The sequence below is a fragment of the Actinia tenebrosa genome, unplaced genomic scaffold, assembly GCF_029948245.1.
Source record: "Actinia tenebrosa isolate PJP-AT-01 unplaced genomic scaffold, QUT_ActTen_1.0 PGA_scaffold15__27_contigs__length_11533743, whole genome shotgun sequence".
In the NCBI taxonomy this organism is placed as follows: domain Eukaryota; kingdom Metazoa; phylum Cnidaria; class Anthozoa; order Actiniaria; family Actiniidae; genus Actinia; species Actinia tenebrosa.
In genome coordinates, this window is record NW_028292575.1 from 10,903,652 (window position 1) to 10,929,187 (window position 25,536).

Consider the following 25,536-nt stretch of genomic DNA (forward strand, 5'->3'; position numbering starts at 1 on the left):
GATTTTGAAAAAGGTAAGAAAAACACACAAAATCCATCAAAACCATGGGCTATAGTCCATGCTTTTTGCCCAAAAATGACCCATTTTGAGAATTTTAAGAAAATTGCATATTTTTGAAAAAGGTGTGAAAAACACCCAAAATCCATCAAAACCATGGGCTATAGTCCATGCTTTTCGGCCAAAAATGACCCATTTTCAACATTTTATGAATAATGCATGATTTTTCAAAAGGTGTGAAAAACACCCAAAATCTTTAAAAATCATGGGCTATAGTCCATGCTTTTTGGTCAAAAATGACCCATTTTCAACATTTTATGAATAATGCATGATTTTGAAAAAGGTGTGAAAAACATCCAAAATCCATCAAAACCATGGGCTATAGTCCATGCTTTTTGGCCAAAAACAACCATTTTTCAAGTTTCATAAATAATTCATATTTTTTGAAAAGGTGTGAAAAACACCAAAAATCCATTAAAACCATGGGCTATAGTCCATGCTTTTTGGCCAAAAATGACTCATTTTGAGAATTTTGTAAATAATGCATGATTTAAAAAAAGGTGCGAAAAACACCCAAAATCCATCAAAACCATTGGCTATAGTCCATGCGTTTTGGCAAAAAATGACTCATTTTTAGAATTTTAAAAATAATGCATGATTTTGAAAAAGGAACAAAAAAACACCCAAAATCCATCAAAACTATGGGGTATAGTCCATGCTTTTTTTGCCAAAAATGACCCTATTTGAACATTTTATGAATAATGCATGATTTTTCAAAAGGTGTGAAAAACACCCAAAATCGATCAAAACCATGGGCTATAGTCCATGCTTTTTGGTCAAGAATGACCCATTTTGAACATTTTATGAATAAAGCATGATTTTTCAAAAGGTGTGAAAAACACCCAAAATCCATCAAAACCAGGGGCTATAGTCCATGCTTTTTGCCCAAAAATGACCCATTTTGAGAATTTTAAGAAAATTGCATATTTTTGAAAAAGGTGTGAAAAACACCCAAAATCCATTAAAACCATGGGGTATAGTCCATGCTTTTTGCCCAAAAATGACTCATTTTGAGAATTTTATGAATAATGCATGATTTTGAAAAAGGTGTGAAAAACACCCGAAATCCATCAAAACCATGGGCTATAGTCCATGCTTTTTGCCCAAAAACACCCATTTTTCAAGTTTCATAAATAATTTATATATTTTGAAAAGGTGTGAAAAACACCCAAAATTCATTAAAACCATGGGCTATAGTCCATGCTTTTTGGCCATAAATAACTCATTTTGAGAATTTTATAAATAATGCATGATTTTGAAAAAGGTGTGAAAAACACCCAAAATCCATCAAAACCATGGGCTATAGTCCATGCTTTTTGGCCATAAATGACTCATTTTGAGAATTTTATAAATAATGCATGATTTTGAAAAAGGTGCGAAAAAACACCCAAAATCCATCAAAACCATGGGCTATAGTCCATGCTTTTTAGCCAAAAATGACCCATTTTACACATTTTATGAATAATGCATATTTTTGAAAAAGGTGTGAAAAACACCCAAAATCCATCAAAACCATGGGCTATAGTCCATGCTTTTTGGCGAAAAATGACTCATTTTGAGAATTTTATAAATAATGCATGATTTTGAAAAAGGTGCGAAAAACACCCAAAATCCATCAAAACCATTGGCTATAGTCCATGCTTTTTGGCCAAAAATGACTCATTTTGAGAATTTTATAAATAATGCATGCTTTTGAAAAAGGTGCGAAAAAACACCCAAAATCCATCAAAACCATGGGGTATAGTCTATGCTTTTTAGCCAAAAATGACCCAAATTACACATTTTATGAATAATGCATATTTTTGAAAAAGGTGTGAAAAACATCCAAAATCCATCAAAACCATGGGCTATAGTCCATGCTTTTTGCCCGAAAACACCCATTTTTCAAGTGTCATAAATAATTTATATTTTTTGAAAAGGTGTGAAAAACACCCAAATTCCATCAAAACCATGGGCTATAATAGTCAATGCTTTTTGCCTAAAAATGACTCATTTTGAGAATTTTATAAATAATGCATGATTTTAAAAAAGTTGTGAAAAACACCCAAAATCCATCAAAACCATGGGCTATAGTCCATGCTTTTTGGCCAAAAATGACCAATTTTTCAAGTTTCATAAATAATTTATATTTTTTGAAAAGGTGTGAAAAACACCGAAAACCATTAAAACCATGGGCTATAGTCCATGCTTTTTGGCCAAAAATGACTCATTTTGAGAATTTTATAAATAATGCATGATTATGAAAAAGGTGCGAAAAACACCCAAAATCCATTAAAACTATGGGCTTTAGTCCATGCTTTTTGGCCATAAATGACTCATTTTGAGAATTTTAAGAATAATGCATGATTTTGAAAAAGGTTTGAAAAACACCCAAAATTCATCAAAACCATGGGCTATAGTCCATGCTTTTTGCTCAAAATGACCCATTTTGAGAATTTTAAGAAAATTGCATATTTTTGAAACAGGTGTGAAAAACACATAAAATCCATCAAAACCATGGGCTATAGTCCATGCTTTTTGGTCAAAAATCACCCATTTTGAGAATTTTATCAACAATGCATGATTTTGAAAAAGTTGTGAAAAACACCCAAAATCCATCAAAACCATGGGCTATAGTCCATGCTTTTTGCCCAAAAATGACCAATTTTTCAAGTTTCATAAATAATTTATATTTTTTGAAAAGGTGTGAAAAACACCGAAAATCCATCAAAACCATGGGCTATAGTCCGTGCTTTTTGGCCAAAAATGACTCATTTTGAGAATTTTATAAATAATGCATGATTTTAAAAAAGGTGCGAAAAACACCCAAAATCCATTAAAACCATGGGCTATAGTCCATGCTTTTTGGCCATAAATGACCCATTTTGAGAATTTTAAGAATAATGCATGATTATGAAAAAGGTCCGAAAAACACCCAAAATCCATCAAAACCATGGGCTATAGTCCATGCTTTTTGGCCATAAATGACTCATTTTGAGAATTTTATAAATAATACATGATTTAAAAAAAGGTGCGAAAAACACCCAAAATCCATCAAAACCATTGGCTATAGTCCATGCGTTTTGGCCAAAAATGACTCATTTTGAGAATTTTATAAATAATGCATGATTTTGAAAAAGGGGCGAAAAAACACCCAAAATCCATCAAAACCATGGGCTATAGTCCATGCTTTTTAGCCAAAAATGACCCATTTTACACATTTTATGAATAATGCATATTTTTGAAAAAGGTGTGAAAAACACCCAAAATCCATCAAAACCATGGGCTATAGTCCATGCTTTTTGCCCAAAAACACCCATTTTTCAAGTTTCATAAATAATTTATATTTTTTGAAAAAGTGTGAAAAACACCAGAAATCCATTAAAGTGCTACTACGACGAAAATCGCTCAAACTTGGATTCAGCTGAAACTTCCTAAGAATACTCTTTAAAGGTCCAATAATCACTGTATGAAGTGTTTTCTCGATATTCAGGACGAAAGTATGATATTTTTACGATTATTTTTTGGAGTCTGTGACGTCATGAACTCAACATCGAACATCGCTCCATACATTTCTTTGTAGTTTATGATCAAAATATCAGTAGTAAAGGGAGAAAGAAATACCCAAACACCCCAAAATATAAATTATAGTCACAAGTAATGTGAAATAAGCACATTAGCCACCCTTTGGGCTTCATAGGAATAAAATAAATTAAGGATTTATATACAAAGAAATGTATGGAGCGATGTTCGATGTTGAGTTCATGACGTCACAGACTCCAAAAAATAATCGTAAAAATATCATACTTTCGTCCTGAATATCGAGAAAACACTTCATACAGTGATTATTGGACCTTTAAAGAGTATTCTTAGGAAGTTTCAGCTGAATCCAAGTTTGAGCGATTTTCGTCGTAGTAGCACTTTAAAACCATGGGCTATAGTCCATGCTTTTTGCCCAAAAATGACTCATTTTGAGAATTTTATGAATAATGCATGATTTTGAAAAAGTTGTGAAAAACACGGAAAATCCATCAAAACCATGGGCTATAGTCCATGCTTTTTGGCAAAAAATGACCAATTTTTCAAGTTTCATAAATAATTTATATTTTTTGAAAAGGTGTGAAAAACACCGAAAATCCATTAAAACCATGGGCTATAGTCCATGCTTTTTAACCAAAAATGACTCATTTTGAGAATTTTATAAATAATGCATGATTATGAAAAAGGTGCGAAAAACACCCAAAATCCATTAAAACCATGGGCTATAGTCCATGCTTTTTGGCCATAAATGACTCATTTTGAACATTTTAAGAATAATGCATGATTGTGAGAAAGGTGTGAAAATCATCCAAAAGCCATCAAAACCATGGGCTATAGTCCATGCTTTTGGGCCAAAAGTGACCAATTTTGAGAATTTTATAAATAATGCATGATTTTGAAAAAGGTGTGAAAAACACCCAAAATCCATCAAAACCAGGGGCTATAGTCCATGCTTTTTGCCCAAAAGTGACCCATTTTGAGAATTTTATCAACAATGCATATTTTCGAAAAAGGTGTGAAAAACACCCAAAATCCATCAAAACCATGGGCTATAGTCCATGCTTTTGGGCCAAAAATGACCCATTTTGAGAATTTTATTAACAATGCATATTTTTGAAAAAGGTGTGAAAAACACCCAAAATCCATCAAAAACATGGGCTATAGTCCATGCTTTTTGGCCAAAAATGACTTATTTTGAGAATTTTGTGAATAATGCATGTTTTTGAAAAAGGTGTGAAAAACACCCAAAATCCATGAAAACCATGGGCTATAGTCCATGCTTTTTGGCCAAAAACACCCATTTTTCAAGTTTCATAAATAATTGATATTTTTTGAAAAGGTGTGAAAAACACCCAAAATCCATTAAAACCATGGGCTATAGTCCGTGCTTTTTGCTAAAAAATGACTCATTTTGAGAATTTTGTAAATAATGCATGATTTTGAAAAAGGTGTGAAAAACACCCAAAATCCATCAAAACCATGGGCTATAGTCCATGCTTTTGGGCCAAAAACACCCATTTTTCAAGTTTCATAAATAATTTATATTTTTTGAAAAGGTGTTAAAAACACCGAAAATCCATTAAAACCATGGGCTATAGTCCATGCTTTTTGGCCATAAATGACTCATTTTGAACATTTTAAGAATAATGCATGATTGTGAGAAAGGTGTGAAAATCATCCAAAAGCCATCAAAACCATGGGCTATAGTCCATGCTTTTGGGCCAAAAGTGACCAATTTTGAGAATTTTATAAATAATGCATGATTTTGAAAAAGGTGTGAAAAACACCCAAAATCCATCAAAACCAGGGGCTATAGTCCATGCTTTTTGGTCAAAAGTGACCCATTTTGAGAATTTTATCAACAATGCATATTTTCGAAAAAGATGTGAAAAACACATAAAATCCATCAAAACCATGGGCTATAGTCCATGCTTTTAGGCCAAAAATGACCCATTTTGAGAATTTTATTAACAATGCATATTTTTGAAAAGGTGTGAAAAACACCGAAAATCCATCAAAACCATGGGCTATAGTCCGTGCTTTTTGCCCAAAAATGACTCATTTTGAGAATTTTGTAAATAATGCATGATTTTGAAAAAGGTGTGAAAAACACCCAAAATCCATGAAAACCATAGGCTATAGTCCATGCTTTTGGGCCAAAAACACCCATTTTTCAAGTTTCATAAATAATTTATATTTTTTGAAAAGGTGTGAAAAACACCGAAAATCCATTAAAACCATGGGCTATAGTCCATGCTTTTTGGCCATAAATGACTCATTTTGAACATTTTAAGAATAATGCATGATTGTGAGAAAGGTGTGAAAATCATCCAAAAGCCATCAAAACCATGGGCTATAGTCCATGCTTTTGGGCCAAAAGTGACCAATTTTGAGAATTTTATAAATAATGCATGATTTTGAAAAAGGTGTGAAAAACACCCAAAATCCATCAAAACCAGGGGCTATAGTCCATGCTTTTTGGTCAAAAGTGACCCATTTTGAGAATTTTATCAACAATGCATATTTTCGAAAAAGGTGTGAAAAACACATAAAATCCATCAAAACCATGGGCTATAGTCCATGCTTTTAGGCCAAAAATGACCCATTTTGAGAATTTTATTAACAATGCATATTTTTGAAAAGGTGTGAAAAACACCGAAAATCCATCAAAACCATGGGCTATAGTCCATGCTTTTTGGCCAAAAATGACTCATTTTGAGTATTTTATAAATAATGCATGATTTTAAAAAAGGTGCGAAAAACACCCAAAATCCATTAAAACCATGGGCTATAGTCCATGCTTTTTGGCCATAAATGACTCATTTTGAGAATTTTAAGAATAATGCATGATTATGAAAAAGGTCCGAAAAACACCCAAAATCCATCAAAACCATGGGCTATAGTCCATGCTTTTTGGCCATAAATGACTCATTTTGAGAATTTTATAAATAATGCATGATTTAAAAAAAGGTGCGAAAAACACCCAAAATCCATCAAAACCATTGGCTATAGTCCATGCGTTTTGGCCAAAAATGACTCATTTTGAGAATTTTATAAATAATGCATGATTTTGAAAAAGGTGCGAAAAAACACCCAAAATGCATCAAAACCATGGGCTATAGTCCATGCTTTTTAGCCAAAAATGACCCATTTTACACATTTTATGAATAATGCATATTTTTGAAAAAGGTGTGAAAAACACCCAAAATCCATCAAAACCATGGGCTATAGTCCATGCTTTTTGCCCAAAAACACCCATTTTTCAAGTTTCATAAATAATTTATATTTTTTGAAAAGGTGTGAAAAACACCGAAAATCCATTAAAACCATGGGCTATAGTCCATGCTTTTTAACCAAAAATGACTCATTTTGAGAATTTTATAAATAATGCATGATTATGAAAAAGGTGCGAAAAACACCCAAAATCCATTAAAACCATGGGCTATAGTCCATGCTTTTTGGCCATAAATGACTCATTTTGAACATTTTAAGAATAATGCATGATTGTGAGAAAGGTGTGAAAATCATCCAAAAGCCATCAAAACCATGGGCTATAGTCCATGCTTTTTGGCCAAAAGTGACCAATTTTGAGAATTTTATAAATAATGCATGATTTTGAAAAAGGTGTGAAAAACACCCAAAATCCATCAAAACCAGGGGCTATAGTCCATGCTTTTTGGTCAAAAGTGACCCATTTTGAGAATTTTATCAACAATGCATATTTTCGAAAGAGGTGTGAAAAACACATAAAATCCATCAAAACCATGGGCTATAGTCCATGCTTTTAGGCCAAAAATGACCCATTTTGAGAATTTTATTAACAATGCATATTTTTGAAAAAGGTGTGAAAAACACCCAAAATCCATCAAAAACATGGGCTATAGTCCATGCTTTTTGGCCAAAAATGACTCATTTTGAGAATTTTGTGAATAATGCATGTTTTTGAAAAAGGTGTGAAAAACACCCAAAATCCATGAAAACCATGGGCTATAGTCCATGGTTATTGGCCAAAAACACCCATTTTTCAAGTTTCATAAATAATTGATATTTTTTGAAAAGGTGTGAAAAACACCCAAAATCCATTAAAACCATGGGCTATAGTCCGTGCTTTTTGCCCAAAAATGACTCATTTTGAGAATTTTGTAAATAATGCATGATTTTGAAAAAGGTGTGAAAAACACCCAAAATCCATCAAAACCATGGGCTATAGTCCATGCTTTTGGGCCAAAAACACCCATTTTTCAAGTTTCATAAATAATTTATATTTTTTGAAAAGGTGTTAAAAACACCGAAAATCCATTAAAACCATGGGCTATAGTCCATGCTTTTTGGCCAAAAATGACTCATTTTGAGAATTTTATAAATAATGCATGATTATGAAAAAGGTGCGAAAAACACCCAAAATCCATCAAAACCATGGGCTATAGTCCATGCTTTTGGGCCAAAAACACCCATTTTTCAAGTTTCATAAATAATTTATATTTTTTGAAAAGGTGTAAAAAACACCGAAAATCCATTAAAACCATGGGCTATAGTCCATGCTTTTCGGCCAAAAATGACCCATTTTCAACATTTTAAGAATAATGCATGATTGTGAGAAAGGTGTGAAAATCATCCAAAAGCCATCAAAACCATGGGCTATAGTCCATGCTTTTGGGCCAAAAGTGACCAATTTTGAGAATTTTATCAACAATGCATATTTTCGAAAAAGGTGTGAAAAACACATAAAATCCATCAAAACCATGGGCTATAGTCCATGCTTTTAGGCCAAAAATGACCCATTTTGAGAATTTTATTAACAATGCATATTTTTGAAAAGGTGTGAAAAACACCGAAAATCCATCAAAACCATGGGCTATAGTCCATGCTTTTTGGCCAAAAATGACTCATTTTGAGTAGTTTATAAATAATGCATGATTTTAAAAAAGGTGCGAAAAACACCCAAAATCCATTAAAACCATGGGCTATAGTCCATGCTTTTTGGCCATAAATGACTCATTTTGAGAATTTTAAGAATAATGCATGATTATGAAAAAGGTCCGAAAAACACCCAAAATCCATCAAAACCATGGGCTATAGTCCATGCTTTTTGGCCATAAATGACTCATTTTGAGAATTTTATAAATAATGCATGATTTTGAAAAAGGTGCGAAAAAACACCCAAAATCCATCAAAACCATGGGCTATAGTCCATGCTTTTTAGCCAAAAATGACCCATTTTACACATTTTATGAATAATGCATATTTTTGAAAAAGGTGTGAAAAACACCCAAAATCCATCAAAACCATGGGCTATAGTCCGTGCTTTTTGCTAAAAAATGACTCATTTTGAGAATTTTGTAAATAATGCATGATTTTGAAAAAGGTGTGAAAAACACCCAAAATCCATCAAAACCATGGGCTATAGTCCATGCTTTTTGGCCATAAATGACCCATTTTGAGAATTTTAAGAATAATGCATGATTATGAAAAAGGTGTGAAAAACACCCAAAATCCATGAAAACCATGGGCTATAGTCCATGCTTTTTAACCAAAAATGACTCATTTTGAGAATTTTATAAATAATGCATGATTATGAAAAAGGTGCGAAAAACACCCAAAATCCATTAAAACCATGGGCTATAGTCCATGCTTTTTGGCCATAAATGACTCATTTTGAACATTTTAAGAATAATGCATGATTGTGAGAAAGGTGTGAAAATCAACCAAAAGCCATCAAAACCATGGGCTATAGTCCATGCTTTTGGGCCAAAAGTGACCAATTTTGAGAATTTTATAAATAATGCATGATTTTGAAAAAGGTGTGAAAAACACCCAAAATCCATCAAAACCAGGGGCTATAGTCCATGCTTTTTGGTCAAAAGTGACCCATTTTGAGAATTTTATCAACAATGCATATTTTCGAAAGAGGTGTGAAAAACACATAAAATCCATCAAAACCATGGGCTATAGTCCATGCTTTTAGGCCAAAAATGACCCATTTTGAGAATTTTATTAACAATGCATATTTTTGAAAAAGGTGTGAAAAACACCCAAAATCCATCAAAAACATGGGCTATAGTCCATGCTTTTTGGCCAAAAATGACTCATTTTGAGAATTTTGTGAATAATGCATGTTTTTGAAAAAGGTGTGAAAAACACCCAAAATCCATGAAAACCATGGGCTATAGTCCATGGTTATTGGCCAAAAACACCCATTTTTCAAGTTTCATAAATAATTGATATTTTTTGAAAAGGTGTGAAAAACACCCAAAATCCATTAAAACCATGGGCTATAGTCCGTGCTTTTTGCCCAAAAATGACTCATTTTGAGAATTTTGTAAATAATGCATGATTTTGAAAAAGGTGTGAAAAACACCCAAAATCCATCAAAACCATGGGCTATAGTCCATGCTTTTGGGCCAAAAACACCCATTTTTCAAGTTTCATAAATAATTTATATTTTTTGAAAAGGTGTTAAAAACACCGAAAATCCATTAAAACCATGGGCTATAGTCCATGCTTTTTGGCCAAAAATGACTCATTTTGAGAATTTTATAAATAATGCATGATTATGAAAAAGGTGCGAAAAACACCCAAAATCCATCAAAACCATGGGCTATAGTCCATGCTTTTGGGCCAAAAACACCCATTTTTCAAGTTTCATAAATAAGTTATATTTTTTGAAAAGGTGTAAAAAACACCGAAAATCCATTAAAACCATGGGCTATAGTCCATGCTTTTTGGCCAAAAATGACTCATTTTGAGAATTTTATAAATAATGCATGATTATGAAAAAGGTGCGAAAAACACCCAAAATCCATCAAAACCATGGGCTATAGTCCATGCTTTTTGGCCAAAAATGACCCATTTTGAGATTTTTAAGAAAATTGCATATTTTTGAAAAAGGTGTGAAAATCACCCAAAATCCATCAAAACCAGGGGCTATAGTCCATGCTTTTTGGCCAAAAATGACCCATTTTGAGAATTTTAAGAATAATGCATGATTTTGAAAAAGGTGTGAAAAACACCCAAAATCCATCAAAACCATGGGCTATAGTCCATGCTTTTTGGCCAAAAATGACTCATTTTGAGAATTTTGTGAATAATGCATGTTTTTGAAAAAGGTGTGAAAAACACCCAAAATCGATCAAAACCATGGGCTATAGTCCATGCTTTTTGGTCAAAAATCACCCATTTTAAGAATTTTATCAACAATGCATATTTTTGAAAAAGGTGTGAAAAACACCCAAAATCCATCAAAACCATGGGCTATAGTCCATGCTTTTGGGCCAAAAATGACCCATTTTGAGAATTTTATTAACAATGCATATTTTTGAAAAAGGTGTGAAAAACACCCAAAATCCATCAAAACCATGGGCTATAGTCCATGCTTTTTGCCCAAAAATGACTCATTTTGAGAATGTTGTGAATAATGCATGTTTTTGAAAAAGGTGTGAAAAACACCCAAAATCCATCAAAACCATGGGCTATAGTCCATGCTTTTTGGCCAAAAATGACTCATTTTGAACATTTTATGAATAATGCATGATTGTGAGAAAGGTGTGAAAAACACCCAAAATCCATCAAAACCATGGGCTATAGTCCATGCTTTTTGGCCAAAAATGACCCATTTTGAGAATTTTATGAATAATGCATGATTTTGAAAAAGGTGTGAAAAACACCCAAAATCCATCAAAACCATGGGCTATAGTCCATGCTTTTGGGCCAAAAACACCCATTTTTCAAGTTTCATAAATAATTTATATTTTTTGAAAAGGTGTGAAAAACACCCAAAATCCATTAAAACCATGGGCTATAGTCCGTGCTTTTTGCTAAAAAATGACTCATTTTGAGAATTTTGTAAATAATGCATGATTTTGAAAAAGGTGTGAAAAACACCCAAAATCCATCAAAACCATGGGCTATAGTCCATGCTTTTTGGCCATAAATGACCCATTTTGAGAATTTTAAGAATAATGCATGATTATGAAAAAGGTGTGAAAAACACCCAAAATCCATGAAAACCATGGGCTATAGTCCATGCTTTTTAACCAAAAATGACTCATTTTGAGAATTTTATAAATAATGCATGATTTTGAAAAAGGTGCGAAAAACACCCAAAATCCATTAAAACCATGGGCTATAGTCCATGCTTTTTGGCCATAAATGACTCATTTTGAACATTTTAAGAATAATGCATGATTGTGAGAAAGGTGTGAAAATCATCCAAAAGCCATCAAAACCATGGGCTATAGTCCATGCTTTTGGGCCAAAAGTGACAAATTTTGAGAATTTTATAAATAATGCATGATTTTGAAAAAGGTGTGAAAAACACCCAAAATCCATCAAAACCAGGGGCTATAGTCCATGCTTTTTGGTCAAAAGTGACCCATTTTGAGAATTTTATCAACAATGCATATTTTCGAAAGAGGTGTGAAAAACACATAAAATCCATCAAAACCATGGGCTATAGTCCATGCTTTTAGGCCAAAAATGACCCATTTTGAGAATTTTATTAACAATGCATATTTTTGAAAAAGGTGTGAAAAACACCCAAAATCCATCAAAAACATGGGCTATAGTCCATGCTTTTTAGCCAAAAATGACTCATTTTGAGAATTTTGTGAATAATGCATGTTTTTGAAAAAGGTGTGAAAAACACCCAAAATCCATGAAAACCATGGGCTATAGTCCATGGTTATTGGCCAAAAACACCCATTTTTCAAGTTTCATAAATAATTGATATTTTTTGAAAAGGTGTGAAAAACACCCAAAATCCATTAAAACCATGGGCTATAGTCCGTGCTTTTTGCCCAAAAATGACTCATTTTGAGAATTTTGTAAATAATGCATGATTTTGAAAAAGGTGTGAAAAACACCCAAAATCCATCAAAACCATGGGCTATAGTCCATGCTTTTGGGCCAAAAACACCCATTTTTCAAGTTTCATAAATAATTTATATTTTTTGAAAAGGTGTGAAAAACACCCAAAATCCATTAAAACCATGGGCTATAGTCCATGCTTTTTGGCCAAAAATGACTCATTTTTCAAGTTTCATAAATAATTGATATTTTTTGAAAAGGTGTGAAAAACACCCAAAATCCATTAAAACCATGGGCTATAGTCCGTGCTTTTTGCCCAAAAATGACTCATTTTGAGAATTTTGTAAATAATGCATGATTTTGAAAAAGGTGTGAAAAACACCCAAAATCCATCAAAACCATGGGCTATAGTCCATGCTTTTGGGCCAAAAACACCCATTTTTCAAGTTTCATAAATAATTTATATTTTTTGAAAAGGTGTTAAAAACACCGAAAATCCATTAAAACCATGGGCTATAGTCCATGCTTTTTGGCCAAAAATGACTCATTTTGAGAATTTTATAAATAATGCATGATTATGAAAAAGGTGCGAAAAACACCCAAAATCCATCAAAACCATGGGCTATAGTCCATGCTTTTGGGCCAAAAACACCCATTTTTCAAGTTTCATAAATAAGTTATATTTTTTGAAAAGGTGTAAAAAACACCGAAAATCCATTAAAACCATGGGCTATAGTCCATGCTTTTTGGCCAAAAATGACTCATTTTGAGAATTTTATAAATAATGCATGATTATGAAAAAGGTGCGAAAAACACCCAAAATCCATCAAAACCATGGGCTATAGTCCATGCTTTTTGGCCAAAAATGACCCATTTTGAGATTTTTAAGAAAATTGCATATTTTTGAAAAAGGTGTGAAAATCACCCAAAATCCATCAAAACCAGGGGCTATAGTCCATGCTTTTTGGCCAAAAATGACCCATTTTGAGAATTTTAAGAATAATGCATGATTTTGAAAAAGGTGTGAAAAACACCCAAAATCCATCAAAACCATGGGCTATAGTCCATGCTTTTGGGCCAAAAATGACTCATTTTGAGAATTTTGTGAATAATGCATGTTTTTGAAAAAGGTGTGAAAAACACCCAAAATCGATCAAAACCATGGGCTATAGTCCATGCTTTTTGATCAAAAATCACCCATTTTAAGAATTTTATCAACAATGCATATTTTTGAAAAAGGTGTGAAAAACACCCAAAATCCATCAAAACCATGGGCTATAGTCCATGCTTTTGGGCCAAAAATGACCCATTTTGAGAATTTTATTAACAATGCATATTTTTGAAAAAGGTGTGAAAAACACCCAAAATCCATCAAAACCATGGGCTATAGTCCATGCTTTTTGGCCAAAAATGACTCATTTTGAGAATTTTGTGAATAATGCATGTTTTTGAAAAAGGTGTGAAAAACACCCAAAATCCATCAAAACCATGGGCTATAGTCCATGCTTTTGGGCCAAAAACACCCATTTTTCAAGTTTCATAAATAATTTATATTTTTTGAAAAGGTGTGAAAAACACCCAAAATCCATTAAAACCATGGGCTATAGTCCGTGCTTTTTGCTAAAAAATGACTCATTTTGAGAATTTTATAAATAATGCATGATTTTGAAAAAGGTGTGAAAAACACCCAAAATCCATCAAAACCATGGGCTATAGTCCATGCTTTTTGGCCATAAATGACCCATTTTGAGAATTTTAAGAATAATGCATGATTATGAAAAAGGTGTGAAAAACACCCAAAATCCATGAAAACCATGGGCTATAGTCCATGCTTTTTAACCAAAAATGACTCATTTTGAGAATTTTATAAATAATGCATGATTATGAAAAAGGTGCGAAAAACACCCAAAATCCATTAAAACCATGGGCTATAGTCCATGCTTTTTGGCCATAAATGACTCATTTTGAACATTTTAAGAATAATGCATGATTGTGAGAAAGGTGTGAAAATCATCCAAAAGCCATCAAAACCATGGGCTATAGTCCATGCTTTTGGGCCAAAAGTGACCAATTTTGAGAATTTTATAAATAATGCATGATTTTGAAAAAGGTGTGAAAAACACCCAAAATCCATCAAAACCAGGGGCTATAGTCCATGCTTTTTGGTCAAAAGTGACCCATTTTGAGAATTTTATCAACAATGCATATTTTCGAAAGAGGTGTGAAAAACACATAAAATCCATCAAAACCATGGGCTATAGTCCATGCTTTTAGGCCAAAAATGACCCATTTTGAGAATTTTATTAACAATGCATATTTTTGAAAAAGGTGTGAAAAACACCCAAAATCCATCAAAACCATGGGCTATAGTCCATGCTTTTTGGCCAAAAATGACTCATTTTGAGAATTTTGTGAATAATGCATGTTTTTGAAAAAGGTGTGAAAAACACCCAAAATCCATGAAAACCATGGGCTATAGTCCATGGTTATTGGCCAAAAACACCCATTTTTCAAGTTTCATAAATAATTGATATTTTTTGAAAAGGTGTGAAAAACACCCAAAATCCATTAAAACCATGGGCTATAGTCCGTGCTTTTTGCCCAAAAATGACTCATTTTGAGAATTTTATAAATAATGCATGATTTTGAAAAAGGTGTGAAAAACACCCAAAATCCATCAAAACCATGGGCTATAGTCCATGCTTTTGGGCCAAAAACACCCATTTTTCAAGTTTCATAAATAATTTATATTTTTTGAAAAGGTGTTAAAAACACCGAAAATCCATTAAAACCATGGGCTATAGTCCATGCTTTTTGGCCAAAAATGACTCATTTTGAGAATTTTATAAATAATGCATGATTATGAAAAAGGTGCGAAAAACACCCAAAATCCATCAAAACCATGGGCTATAGTCCATGCTTTTGGGCCAAAAACACCCATTTTTCAAGTTTCATAAATAAGTTATATTTTTTGAAAAGGTGTGAAAAACACCGAAAATCCATTAAAACCATGGGCTATAGTCCATGCTTTTTGGCAAAAAATGACTCATTTTGAGAATTTTATAAATAATGCATGATTATGAAAAAGGTGCGAAAAACACCCAAAATCCATCAAAACCATGGGCTATAGTCCATGCTTTTTGGCCAAAAATGACCCATTTTGAGATTTTTAAGAAAATTGCATATTTTTGAAAAAGGTGTGAAAATCACCCAAAATCCATCAAAACCAGGGGCTATAGTCCATGCTTTTTGGCCAAAAATGACCCATTTTGAGAATTTTAAGAATAATGCATGATTTTGAAAAAGGTGTGAAAAACACCCAAAATCCATGAAAACCATGGGCTATAGTCCATGCTTTTTGGCCAAAAATGACTCATTTTGAGAATTTTGTGAATAATGCATGTTTTTGAAAAAGGTGTGAAAAACACCCAAAATCGATCAAAACCATGGGCTATAGTCCATGCTTTTTGGTCAAAAATCACCCATTTTAAGAATTTTATCAACAATGCATATTTTTGAAAAAGGTGTGAAAAACACCCAAAATCCATCAAAACCATGGGCTATAGTCCATGCTTTTTGGCCAAAAATGACCCATTTTGAGAATTTTATTAACAATGCATATTTTTGAAAAAGGTGTGAAAAACACCCAAAATCCATCAAAACCATGGGCTATAGTCCATGCTTTTTGCCCAAAAATGACTCATTTTGAGAATGTTGTGAATAATGCATGTTTTTGAAAAAGGTGTGAAAAACACCCAAAATCCATCAAAACCATGGGCTATAGTCCATGCTTTTTGGCCAAAAATGACTCATTTTGAACATTTTATGAATAATGCATGATTGTGAGAAAGGTGTGAAAAACACCCAAAATCCATCAAAACCATGGGCTATAGTCCATGCTTTTTGGCCAAAAATGACCCATTTTGAGAATTTTATGAATAATGCATGATTTTGAGAAAGGTGTGAAAAACACCCAAAATCCATCAAAACCATTGGCTATAGTCCATGCTTTTTGGTCAAAAATGACCCATTTTGAGAATTTTATGAATAATGCATGATTTTGAGAAAGGTGTGAAAAATACCCAAAATCCATCAAAACCATGGGCTATAGTCCATGCCTTCTGGCCAAAAAAGACCCATTGAACATTTTATGAATAATGAATGATTTTGAAAAAGGTGTGAAATCACATAAATGCAAAACTATGCACTGTAATTGTGAACCATCTTCAAAAATAACCCATTTTAACCCAAAAATGGTACTCAAATTCTGAAATGTTTTTCTATATTAATTTTTTTTTGAAGTTTACAAACAGGATATATATATCATTCATATTCATATACAAGAATGGATTTATTACATCATTAATTATACAGCGTAAAAAACAAAAAGCCCTACTAATGTTTAAGACGATGCAGGGACGTACACCAGTTTACTTACAAAACCTTTTCTCCGACTACCATACTAAATACAACCTTCGAAATCATGATCATAAACTGTCAATACCTAAGCCACACACTGAATATCTAAAACGATCATTCAGCTATAGTGGGGCAAAATTGTGGAATGACCTACCGTTAAATATAAAAGAGGTCAAGTCAGTACGAAAATTTAAAACGGAAATTGATAGTTTGTACAGTAAGAAAAGTTGTAACTAAGGGCTCCACGGCAAACATGTAAAACAGTAACTAGCTTTTTAATCGTAAATCTTTACTTTTAAATATTTTTAGGCAATCGACTGATGTTTTTACCGTGGCAAAATAAAGAAGAAGAAGAAGAAGAAGAAGAAGAAGAAGAAGAAGAAGAAGAAGAAGAAGAAGAAGAAGAAGAAGAAGAAGAAGAAGCTTCTCATTAATCCCATATTATAGGTAACTGTCCAATTATTTTCTTAATTGGACAGGTCTTGTTGATATGGGATTAATTAGGCAGCTATATAATTAATAGGGATTTCATGCTCCCCAATCGAGAAATAGTTAGACTCAAAAAATTCCTCTGACTGGCAAATTGGACTCGGCCTACAGCCTCAATTAATTTTGTCACTCCTTGGAATTTTCCTCATCCAATTGTATAGAGTCCTATTACATATAATAATCAAAGTTATCATAGAAAATTTACCCTTGTAATAATGTCCAACGATTTACATGCAGAAATATTCTTTGGACATTGTTACTCAACTAGATTAGCTTTATAGTTATTTTGAGTAGCAGTTATTTTTCTTTCGTATTAATTTTCTATTGTGCAGTGTAAATATTTATAGTATAAGTAATAAAAATGATTGATTGATTGATTGATTGATTGATTGATTGACATCTAGAAATGTAATTTGCCAAAACTAAACAACTAATAAACGTTTTAAAGCAAAATATGTGGAATACAACTTCTTTTAGATTATAAATTTCCCAATTCTTATTGTATTGAATAAGAGATGAAATGAGTAATAAAGGTACACTGTTTTGACTGCAGGTATCTGTCTTATTCTTCTACATCCCTTTATTTACTTTATTTTTACTAATTTAATAAACATTGTGGATGGTCAAGAAGTTGGAAAATACTAAAGTGAGGAGACAGAAAAATAATTGTTGAGGTAATTATAGTGTGGTCTTGGTTTTCATGTTGAGTGAGAAAACAAGCATACATGTCATATTACGAAGATGCAACAGCCAAAACGAAAATTAATCAAAATGAAATTAAAATAAATCAAAATAATAAAGACAATGAAAAATGGCATTTTTTTGTTGTTGTAGAAAGTTCATTAATAAGTTGTGGGGGGGGGGGGGGGGGGGATGATTTAAATAATTGGAGGGGGCAAGGGGGAGGCGAACCTAATTTTTTTGGCAAATGAAAGGGTACTTTAAAAATTTGTCAAGCATACATGGTGGGTCCTCAATTTGAATTTGAAAATTTTCACGAGTTGGGGGCTTTGAAATTAAGTTAAATCCTAAATGGGGGCCTGTTAACAAAATAAGGTCCTTGAGGAGAACCCTTCACCCTCTCTCCCCCCCTCCCCCTCTGCAAATTAAATGAACTTTCCCTTAGAGCTTGAAAACTCAAGAGACTATTCCTGAAACAAGGGCAATCAATGTTATTATAACAAAGTTGAATGGTAGAATCCAAGCACTTGAGCTACTTGGAAGAGCAATAGCAGAGATTACTTTATCTAGGATCACTGCACATCCTTTCTTCTCTCCCACACCAATGACCATGAACATTTTTGATGGCTTGAACCCTCCTTCATATCGGAGTCTTTTCTCTTCATTGATATCAGCTGCGCTACTGACAGCCACATTGACATATCTCAGGCCTTGTCCATAAAAGATTGAAATCCAATACCGGGAGTTAGGATCAGGTACTCTACCAGAACTTTTCATAATCTTTCCTTCAGGAGTAATAACTTGGAATTCTCCAGTGTTTTGAAGGATCACTTTTAGTCCTTCTTTGTCTGGAAGGTCAGCATTTGCACCAGAGAGTCCACTACTTCCAACAATGACCGTCACATTTTGAGTTGCATTCTGACCATCCAATGAAATGAATGAAACTCCAATCGTGATATGTTGACTTTCCAGATTTTTTGCTTGCAATTCTTCTACTGAAGAAACCCATCCACCTTTACCAGTAAACATTACTTTTGTCTCACCAACGAGGACATCAGTACAAGAAGCAGTGGAATATCCTTTGAGTTTCACAAGATTGTTATGGTAAGGATTGTTTGGATCTTCTTGTGGCCCTCGTAAGTGATGTTTTAAGTCTTCTGCTTGTTTTTCTGGAAGATCGTAGTACACATTTTTCTTGTCATAAACTTTAAATCGTAGTTCAAGGAGGTCTCGTGTATCGTAATCATCACTTTCACTTGACCAAACAGTTAGAGTCAAATTCCTGGAAAGGTCCAAAAGCCAAAGAAGCTGAGGTAAGGATCTTTTGATCAGAGCAGCACGCACTGGAAAAGTGACAGGTTGAGAGATGCTACTGACATGTTGTCCCATCTCGATAACATTACCCCATGTGTATTTGTTTTTAGCATCTTTTACTTCATTTCCAGTGGTCCAACCAAGGGAAAGAACTGCGTTTGGAAAGTACTGTTGGCAAAGTTCTATGAATGTTTTTGGATTGATGGGAAGAGAAACCTTATCAAAACATGGACCATCCAATATATCAGCATTAAGCCACACAGGATTCCTTATTGCATTTGAATCTGATATGTTTTTCAGGAGTTTAAGTGATGGTTCAACAGCTATAAGACTTTTGAAGTCTAACTTCATACCCTTATTAGAGGCTGTTACTTTCTCTAAGAATTGAGCAAGAGTAAGGTTGCTGTCGGTGTCTGGTGGATGAGCCATAATTGGCGTAGTGTCAGATCTATTATGACGCATCAGTACATCTGCTTCGACCATGTTCAAGCTGCTGGCTAATGCTTCATTAACTTTAGACATGCTGTTAGCCGCATGCATCCAGGTGATGTTATAAGCATCATAAAGATTGAAATATTCTAGGGTTGGATCCACTGCTTTGGACAAAGGCAAACACATCTTATAACTCTGGCTTAAAGTCACTATAAAAAAAAGAAGAAAAAAAATGGAATAATAAGAGTTAATGCATGACTGAGGACAATTTAATAGGACAATATTGGTTACATTTTTTATTACATATTTTCTACAGTTTTTTGATTAGATATTTTCGAAATTTAATAGGAATGGAATTTAAGCAAACAGAGATGATTTGAACAGGCATCAGCGAGCCATAATATATAATGAATAAATATCTATATTATTATTAACTCTATTAACCACGATATTAATGAATAAATCATACACGTACGGTGAAACAAACGAAGCTAGGATACGAGACAAGTTTCAGCAAAACAACTCACTCTCAGGGACGGTGGAACCGGGGGGGCTGGGGGGCTTTAGCTTCTCCACTTTTTGTGAAATTTTAATGCATTTTCACTAAACTCAGCCCGGCCCCCCACGTGCCCCCCACCTTGCCATACAATGTCACTATTGAGCCCCCCCAATCAAAAAACTGCTCTGCCGTCCCTGTCTCTGTAAACATTCTTGACAAGAAAGTTACAAACAGAGTTGTTTTGAACAGGCATTAGCGAGCCATGATATATAATGAATAAATATCTATATTATTATTAACTCTATTAACTATGATATTCATAAATAAATTATACACGTATGGTGAAACAAATGAAGCGAGGATACGAGACAAGTTTCAGCAAAACGACTCACTCTGTAAACATTCTTGACAAGAAAGTTACGCAGTAAAGTAATACTACATATTGTCTTTTCAGCTAAATGTTTCAACGTGTAACGCCAGCAGTTAGTTTAAAGCGGGTTAAAGTTACTCGAACGAGTTATTCAGTCGGGTTAAACCGAACTCTTTGCCGCCGCTACTATACAAACGAATCAGTTATTCGAAATAATTACAACCTACGTCACTAATAATTTGCTTCAAGTATTTCTAATAACATACTTACCGACAGCAGAAAATACAAGAAGAGATCGTAAAGAATCCATTTTATTGTGCGTGCGTGTCCCTGATGTACGTACGTGACAAGGGCGAGTTCTGCAAATATTCTGGAGGGTATATACTCCATGGCTAAAAACAATGGAGTATATACCTCTACCATCTTTTACCATCCCTTGCCATCCTTTACCTTCCCTAGCCATCTTTTACCATCCCTAGCCCTCCCTTACAATCCCTAGCCATCCCTTACCATCCCCAGCCATCCTTTACCATCCCTAGCTATCCCTAGTCTTCCTTTACCATCCTTTACCATGCCTAGCAATCCTTTACCATACATAGCTATCCTTTACCATACATAGCCATCCCTTACCATCCCTAGCTATCCCTTACCATCCGTAGCTATCCCTAGTCTTCCTTTACCATCCCTAGCCATCCTTTACCTTTTCCAGTCATCCTTCACTATCACCAGCAAACTCACCCTTCGTAATTTTTAATGATGTATTAAATAGTAAATGTTTACCTCTCACATTGGTTATAGCCTATAAAAAGATATAACTAGCTAAAAACTAGTGTGAGCTGCGTCGGTGTTTCTAATGAAACAGTAATGATGAAAAGGTAAATTATACACCGTGAAAAGATGAAAAAACTTACTGACGTTTCGGACGCTAGTCCTTCGTCGGAGTAAAAGAGAAAGAAGTGGTAGAAAGGAGTGTATATATGATAGAATAAGACAAAAGAAACCAATGAGAGCAAGGTAGGCAAGGAAACAAAAACAAACAATCAAAAGACAAAAGAAAAGGTTAGTTGAAAATAAAGCGTTCATTAATCCCGTTGGGACTAAGAGTGCCCAATAGGTGAATAAGCCGCATTTCTTTGGTCTTGCGACAATCATTGTTGCCGTTAAGCAAAGAAAGACCGAAAACAATGAAGTCAGAAAGAGAATGGTTAGCTAGATTAAAATGGCGGGAAACTGGTTTGGTGGGATCGTTATTGCGAATATCATAAAGATGATTGCAAATGCGATCACCAAGACGGCGGCCAGTCTCGCCCACATACAAAAGATTACAGCGGGTACATTTAATACAATATACAACATTAGAAGTGGTACAAACAAAATGGTCAGTGATTTTAACAGTTGATTTAGGACCGACAACAGAAGTGTGAGAGACTATGTGAGGACAAGTATAACAACGTTTACGAGAACAGCGAAAAGTACCAGGTTCTTTGTTAGAGGGAAGAACTCCCTTGACCAAGAAAGAACGGAGATTACGATCACGTTTATAGGAAAAGAGAGGGCGGTTGTTGAAAATAGCAGAAGTGCGAGTATCAGAGTCAAGCAGAGAAAAGTTGCGGTTAACAATGGGTTTAATGGAAATGTTAATAGGATGATACGTAAGAGTGAAAGGAATGCGGTCATTAGAGGGACGAGTGTGAGGAGTGAGAGCGGTGGTACGATCAATAGTAGAAACTTTACGAATGGCGCGATCAATAACATGAGCAGGATAATTACGCTTAAGGAAGAAGGAACGCATCTCAGAACATTTAACAGAAAAATCAAGATCATCACTACACAAACGACGAAGACGAAGAAATTGCGAGAACGGAATAGCGTTAAGAGTGTGCTTAGGATGAGAAGACGAGTAGAGTAAATAAGAATGAGAGTCAGTAGGTTTGTAATGGACACTAGTGCTAAGACGGTCGTCATTAACACTAAGCAAGATGTCAAGGAAAGTGACTGATGTTTCACTAACCTCCCACGTAAAGTCTAAGGCAGGGTGAAAAGAGTTAACAAAAGAGATGAAAGAATCTAAGTCATTACGCGAACAAGAAGTAGCACCAATACAATCATCAATATACCGTCCAAAAAACTCAGGTTTAGGTCCAGTATATTGTTGAAAAACAAGGTTTTCGATATAACCAACAAACAAATTGGCATAACCAGGGCCCATCTTAGTACCCATAGCAACACCGTTTATCTGCCGATAATACCGATCACCGAAAGAAAAACAATTAAGAGTAAGAACAAGTTCAGCTAAGCGTAACAAAGTGGGAGTGCTGGGCTCGAGGACAGGACGAAGATCGAAAAAATGCTGAAGAGCACGAAGGCCCTCATCATTAGGAATAACAGTATACAAAGATTTGACATCCATAGTAAACAAAAGCTTAGAAGAGTTATCAGGAAAGCGAAAATCGTTAAAAATACTAAGAGCGTGATTAGTATCCTTAATATAAGTAGGTAAAGACTGAACAATAGGCAGCATGAGAGAATCTAGATAGCTAGAGATGAGTTCGGTAGGACAACTACAAGCAGAAACAATAGGACGGCCAGGGTTGTTAGCTTTGTGAATCTTAGGAAGAAAATAGACGTGAGAAGTACGAGGAGTAATAACAAAAAGGTTTTTAGCAGTGGAGGGTAAAGAGCCATCAGAAATGAAAGAGTTAACAGTGTCTTTAACTAATTTTTGATTGTCAGGGGTAAGATCCTTATCCACTTCACAATAAAAATTAGTATCAGAGAGTTGACGTATAGCTTCCTGTTTATACAGGTCAGAACGCCAGACAACAACTGCACCGCCTTTGTCAGCGGGCTTAATAACAATGTCAGAACGATTGCGTAATTGACGTAAAGCCAACCACTCGTCCTTAGAAAGATTAGAATAACTGAGTTTACGGTTAAGATTGAGATTAGAAATATCACGGCGACACTTATTGACAAAAAGATCAAGAGAAGAAAATTGTCCCTCGGGAGGGACCCAGTTAGACTTACGAGGACAAAGGCGCTCAAAGACATCACGTTCACAGTTAGAGTTAGAAGAGTCGGAGAAAAAAGCTTTAAGGCGAGTACGGCGAAAAAAAGATTCAGAGTCTTTCTTGACCTGAAATTCATCAGATTTCTTAGCAAGAGGAACGAAGTTCAAACCCTTGCTAAGAACTGAAATTTCAGAATCAGAAAGAGGTAAATCTTCGGGAATGGTGACAACGGAATGACTGAAGACATTGTGATTGCTATGTTCAACATGTGTAAAAGGATCAAAACCAACAAGAGACACAAACTTATTACGCTTAGTAACAAACAAAGACTGGTACAAACGGCGGTTAAGAGTAAGAATGTGATTACGAATGGAGGAAACTAACACTGCCGGACAGACATTAGACAAGTCTCTGAGGCAAGCAGCAGTATCAAGAGTGAGGGCATCACGTTTACAGCACATACTACGAATAGTGGAACGCATGACAGAGCGAGAGAAAGTGGAACAAGCAGAAGAAACATCGGAAAAATACTGAGTAGAGTTGACACCAAAATTAGAAGCATGAAACTTAACACGAAAACCAACAGGAATGACTTTAGCATGAAGACAACGACCAATGAAATAGATATGACTAACAAAGCGTGTTTTAGCGAGAGTAAGGTTAAAGAGTTTGAGAGCGAGATTAGAGCTAATGTTAGGAAAAGGAAATAAAAAACTTACCATTTCCTTGCGGAGTTCCTTGATGATGTTCGGCATCTGAAATAGAATAAAAATGGTCGCAGTATATAGTAATAAAAAGATATAACTAGCTAAAAACTAGTGTGAGCTGCGTCGGTGTTTCTAATGAAACAGTAATGATGAAAAGGTAAATTATACACCGTGAAAAGATGAAAAAACTTACTGACGTTTCGGACGCTAGTCCTTCGTCGGAGTAAAAGAGAAAGAAGTGGTAGAAAGGAGTGTATATATGATAGAATAAGACAAAAGAAACCAATGAGAGCAAGGTAGGCAAGGAAACAAAAACAAACAATCAAAAGACAAAAGAAAAGGTTAGTTGAAAATAAAGCGTTCATTAATCCCGTTGGGACTAAGAGTGCCCAATAGGTGAATAAGCCGCATTTCTTTGGTCTTGCGACAATCATTGTTGCCGTTAAGCAAAGAAAGACCGAAAACAATGAAGTCAGAAAGAGAATGGTTAGCTAGATTAAAATGGCGGGAAACTGGTTTGGTGGGATCGTTATTGCGAATATCATAAAGATGATTGCAAATGCGATCACCAAGACGGCGGCCAGTCTCGCCCACATACAAAAGATTACAGCGGGTACATTTAATACAATATACAACATTAGAAGTGGTACAAACAAAATGGTCAGTGATTTTAACAGTTGATTTAGGACCGACAACAGAAGTGTGAGAGACTATGTGAGGACAAGTATAACAACGTTTACGAGAACAGCGAAAAGTACCAGGTTCTTTGTTAGAGGGAAGAACTCCCTTGACCAAGAAAGAACGGAGATTACGATCACGTTTATAGGAAAAGAGAGGGCGGTTGTTGAAAATAGCAGAAGTGCGAGTATCAGAGTCAAGCAGAGAAAAGTTGCGGTTAACAATGGGTTTAATGGAAATGTTAATAGGATGATACGTAAGAGTGAAAGGAATGCGGTCATTAGAGGGACGAGTGTGAGGAGTGAGAGCGGTGGTACGATCAATAGTAGAAACTTTACGAATGGCGCGATCAATAACATGAGCAGGATAATTACGCTTAAGGAAGAAGGAACGCATCTCAGAACATTTAACAGAAAAATCAAGATCATCACTACACAAACGACGAAGACGAAGAAATTGCGAGAACGGAATAGCGTTAAGAGTGTGCTTAGGATGAGAAGACGAGTAGAGTAAATAAGAATGAGAGTCAGTAGGTTTGTAATGGACACTAGTGCT

General features: G+C 34.5%; 2 protein-coding genes across 2 annotated transcripts; both read right to left on the reverse strand.

Annotated features, from left to right (window-relative positions):
* Nucleotides 1-18,157: 18,157 nt before the first annotated feature.
* Nucleotides 18,158-20,986, reverse strand: LOC116290934 (uncharacterized). The gene is made up of 2 exons (XM_031698056.2): nt 20,856-20,986; nt 18,158-19,925 (listed from the first exon to the last, which is right to left on the reverse strand). The coding sequence occupies exons 1-2, from the start codon at nt 20,893-20,895 to the stop codon at nt 18,427-18,429; spliced, it is 1,539 nt and encodes a 512-aa protein (XP_031553916.1). The 5' UTR covers nt 20,896-20,986; the 3' UTR covers nt 18,158-18,426.
* A 343-nt stretch (nt 20,987-21,329) lies between these two features.
* Nucleotides 21,330-24,351, reverse strand: LOC148911085 (uncharacterized). The gene has a single exon (XM_089030136.1). The coding sequence runs from the start codon at nt 24,349-24,351 to the stop codon at nt 21,646-21,648; it is 2,706 nt and encodes a 901-aa protein (XP_088886262.1). The 3' UTR covers nt 21,330-21,645.
* Between the last annotated feature and the right edge of the window lie 1,185 nt (nt 24,352-25,536).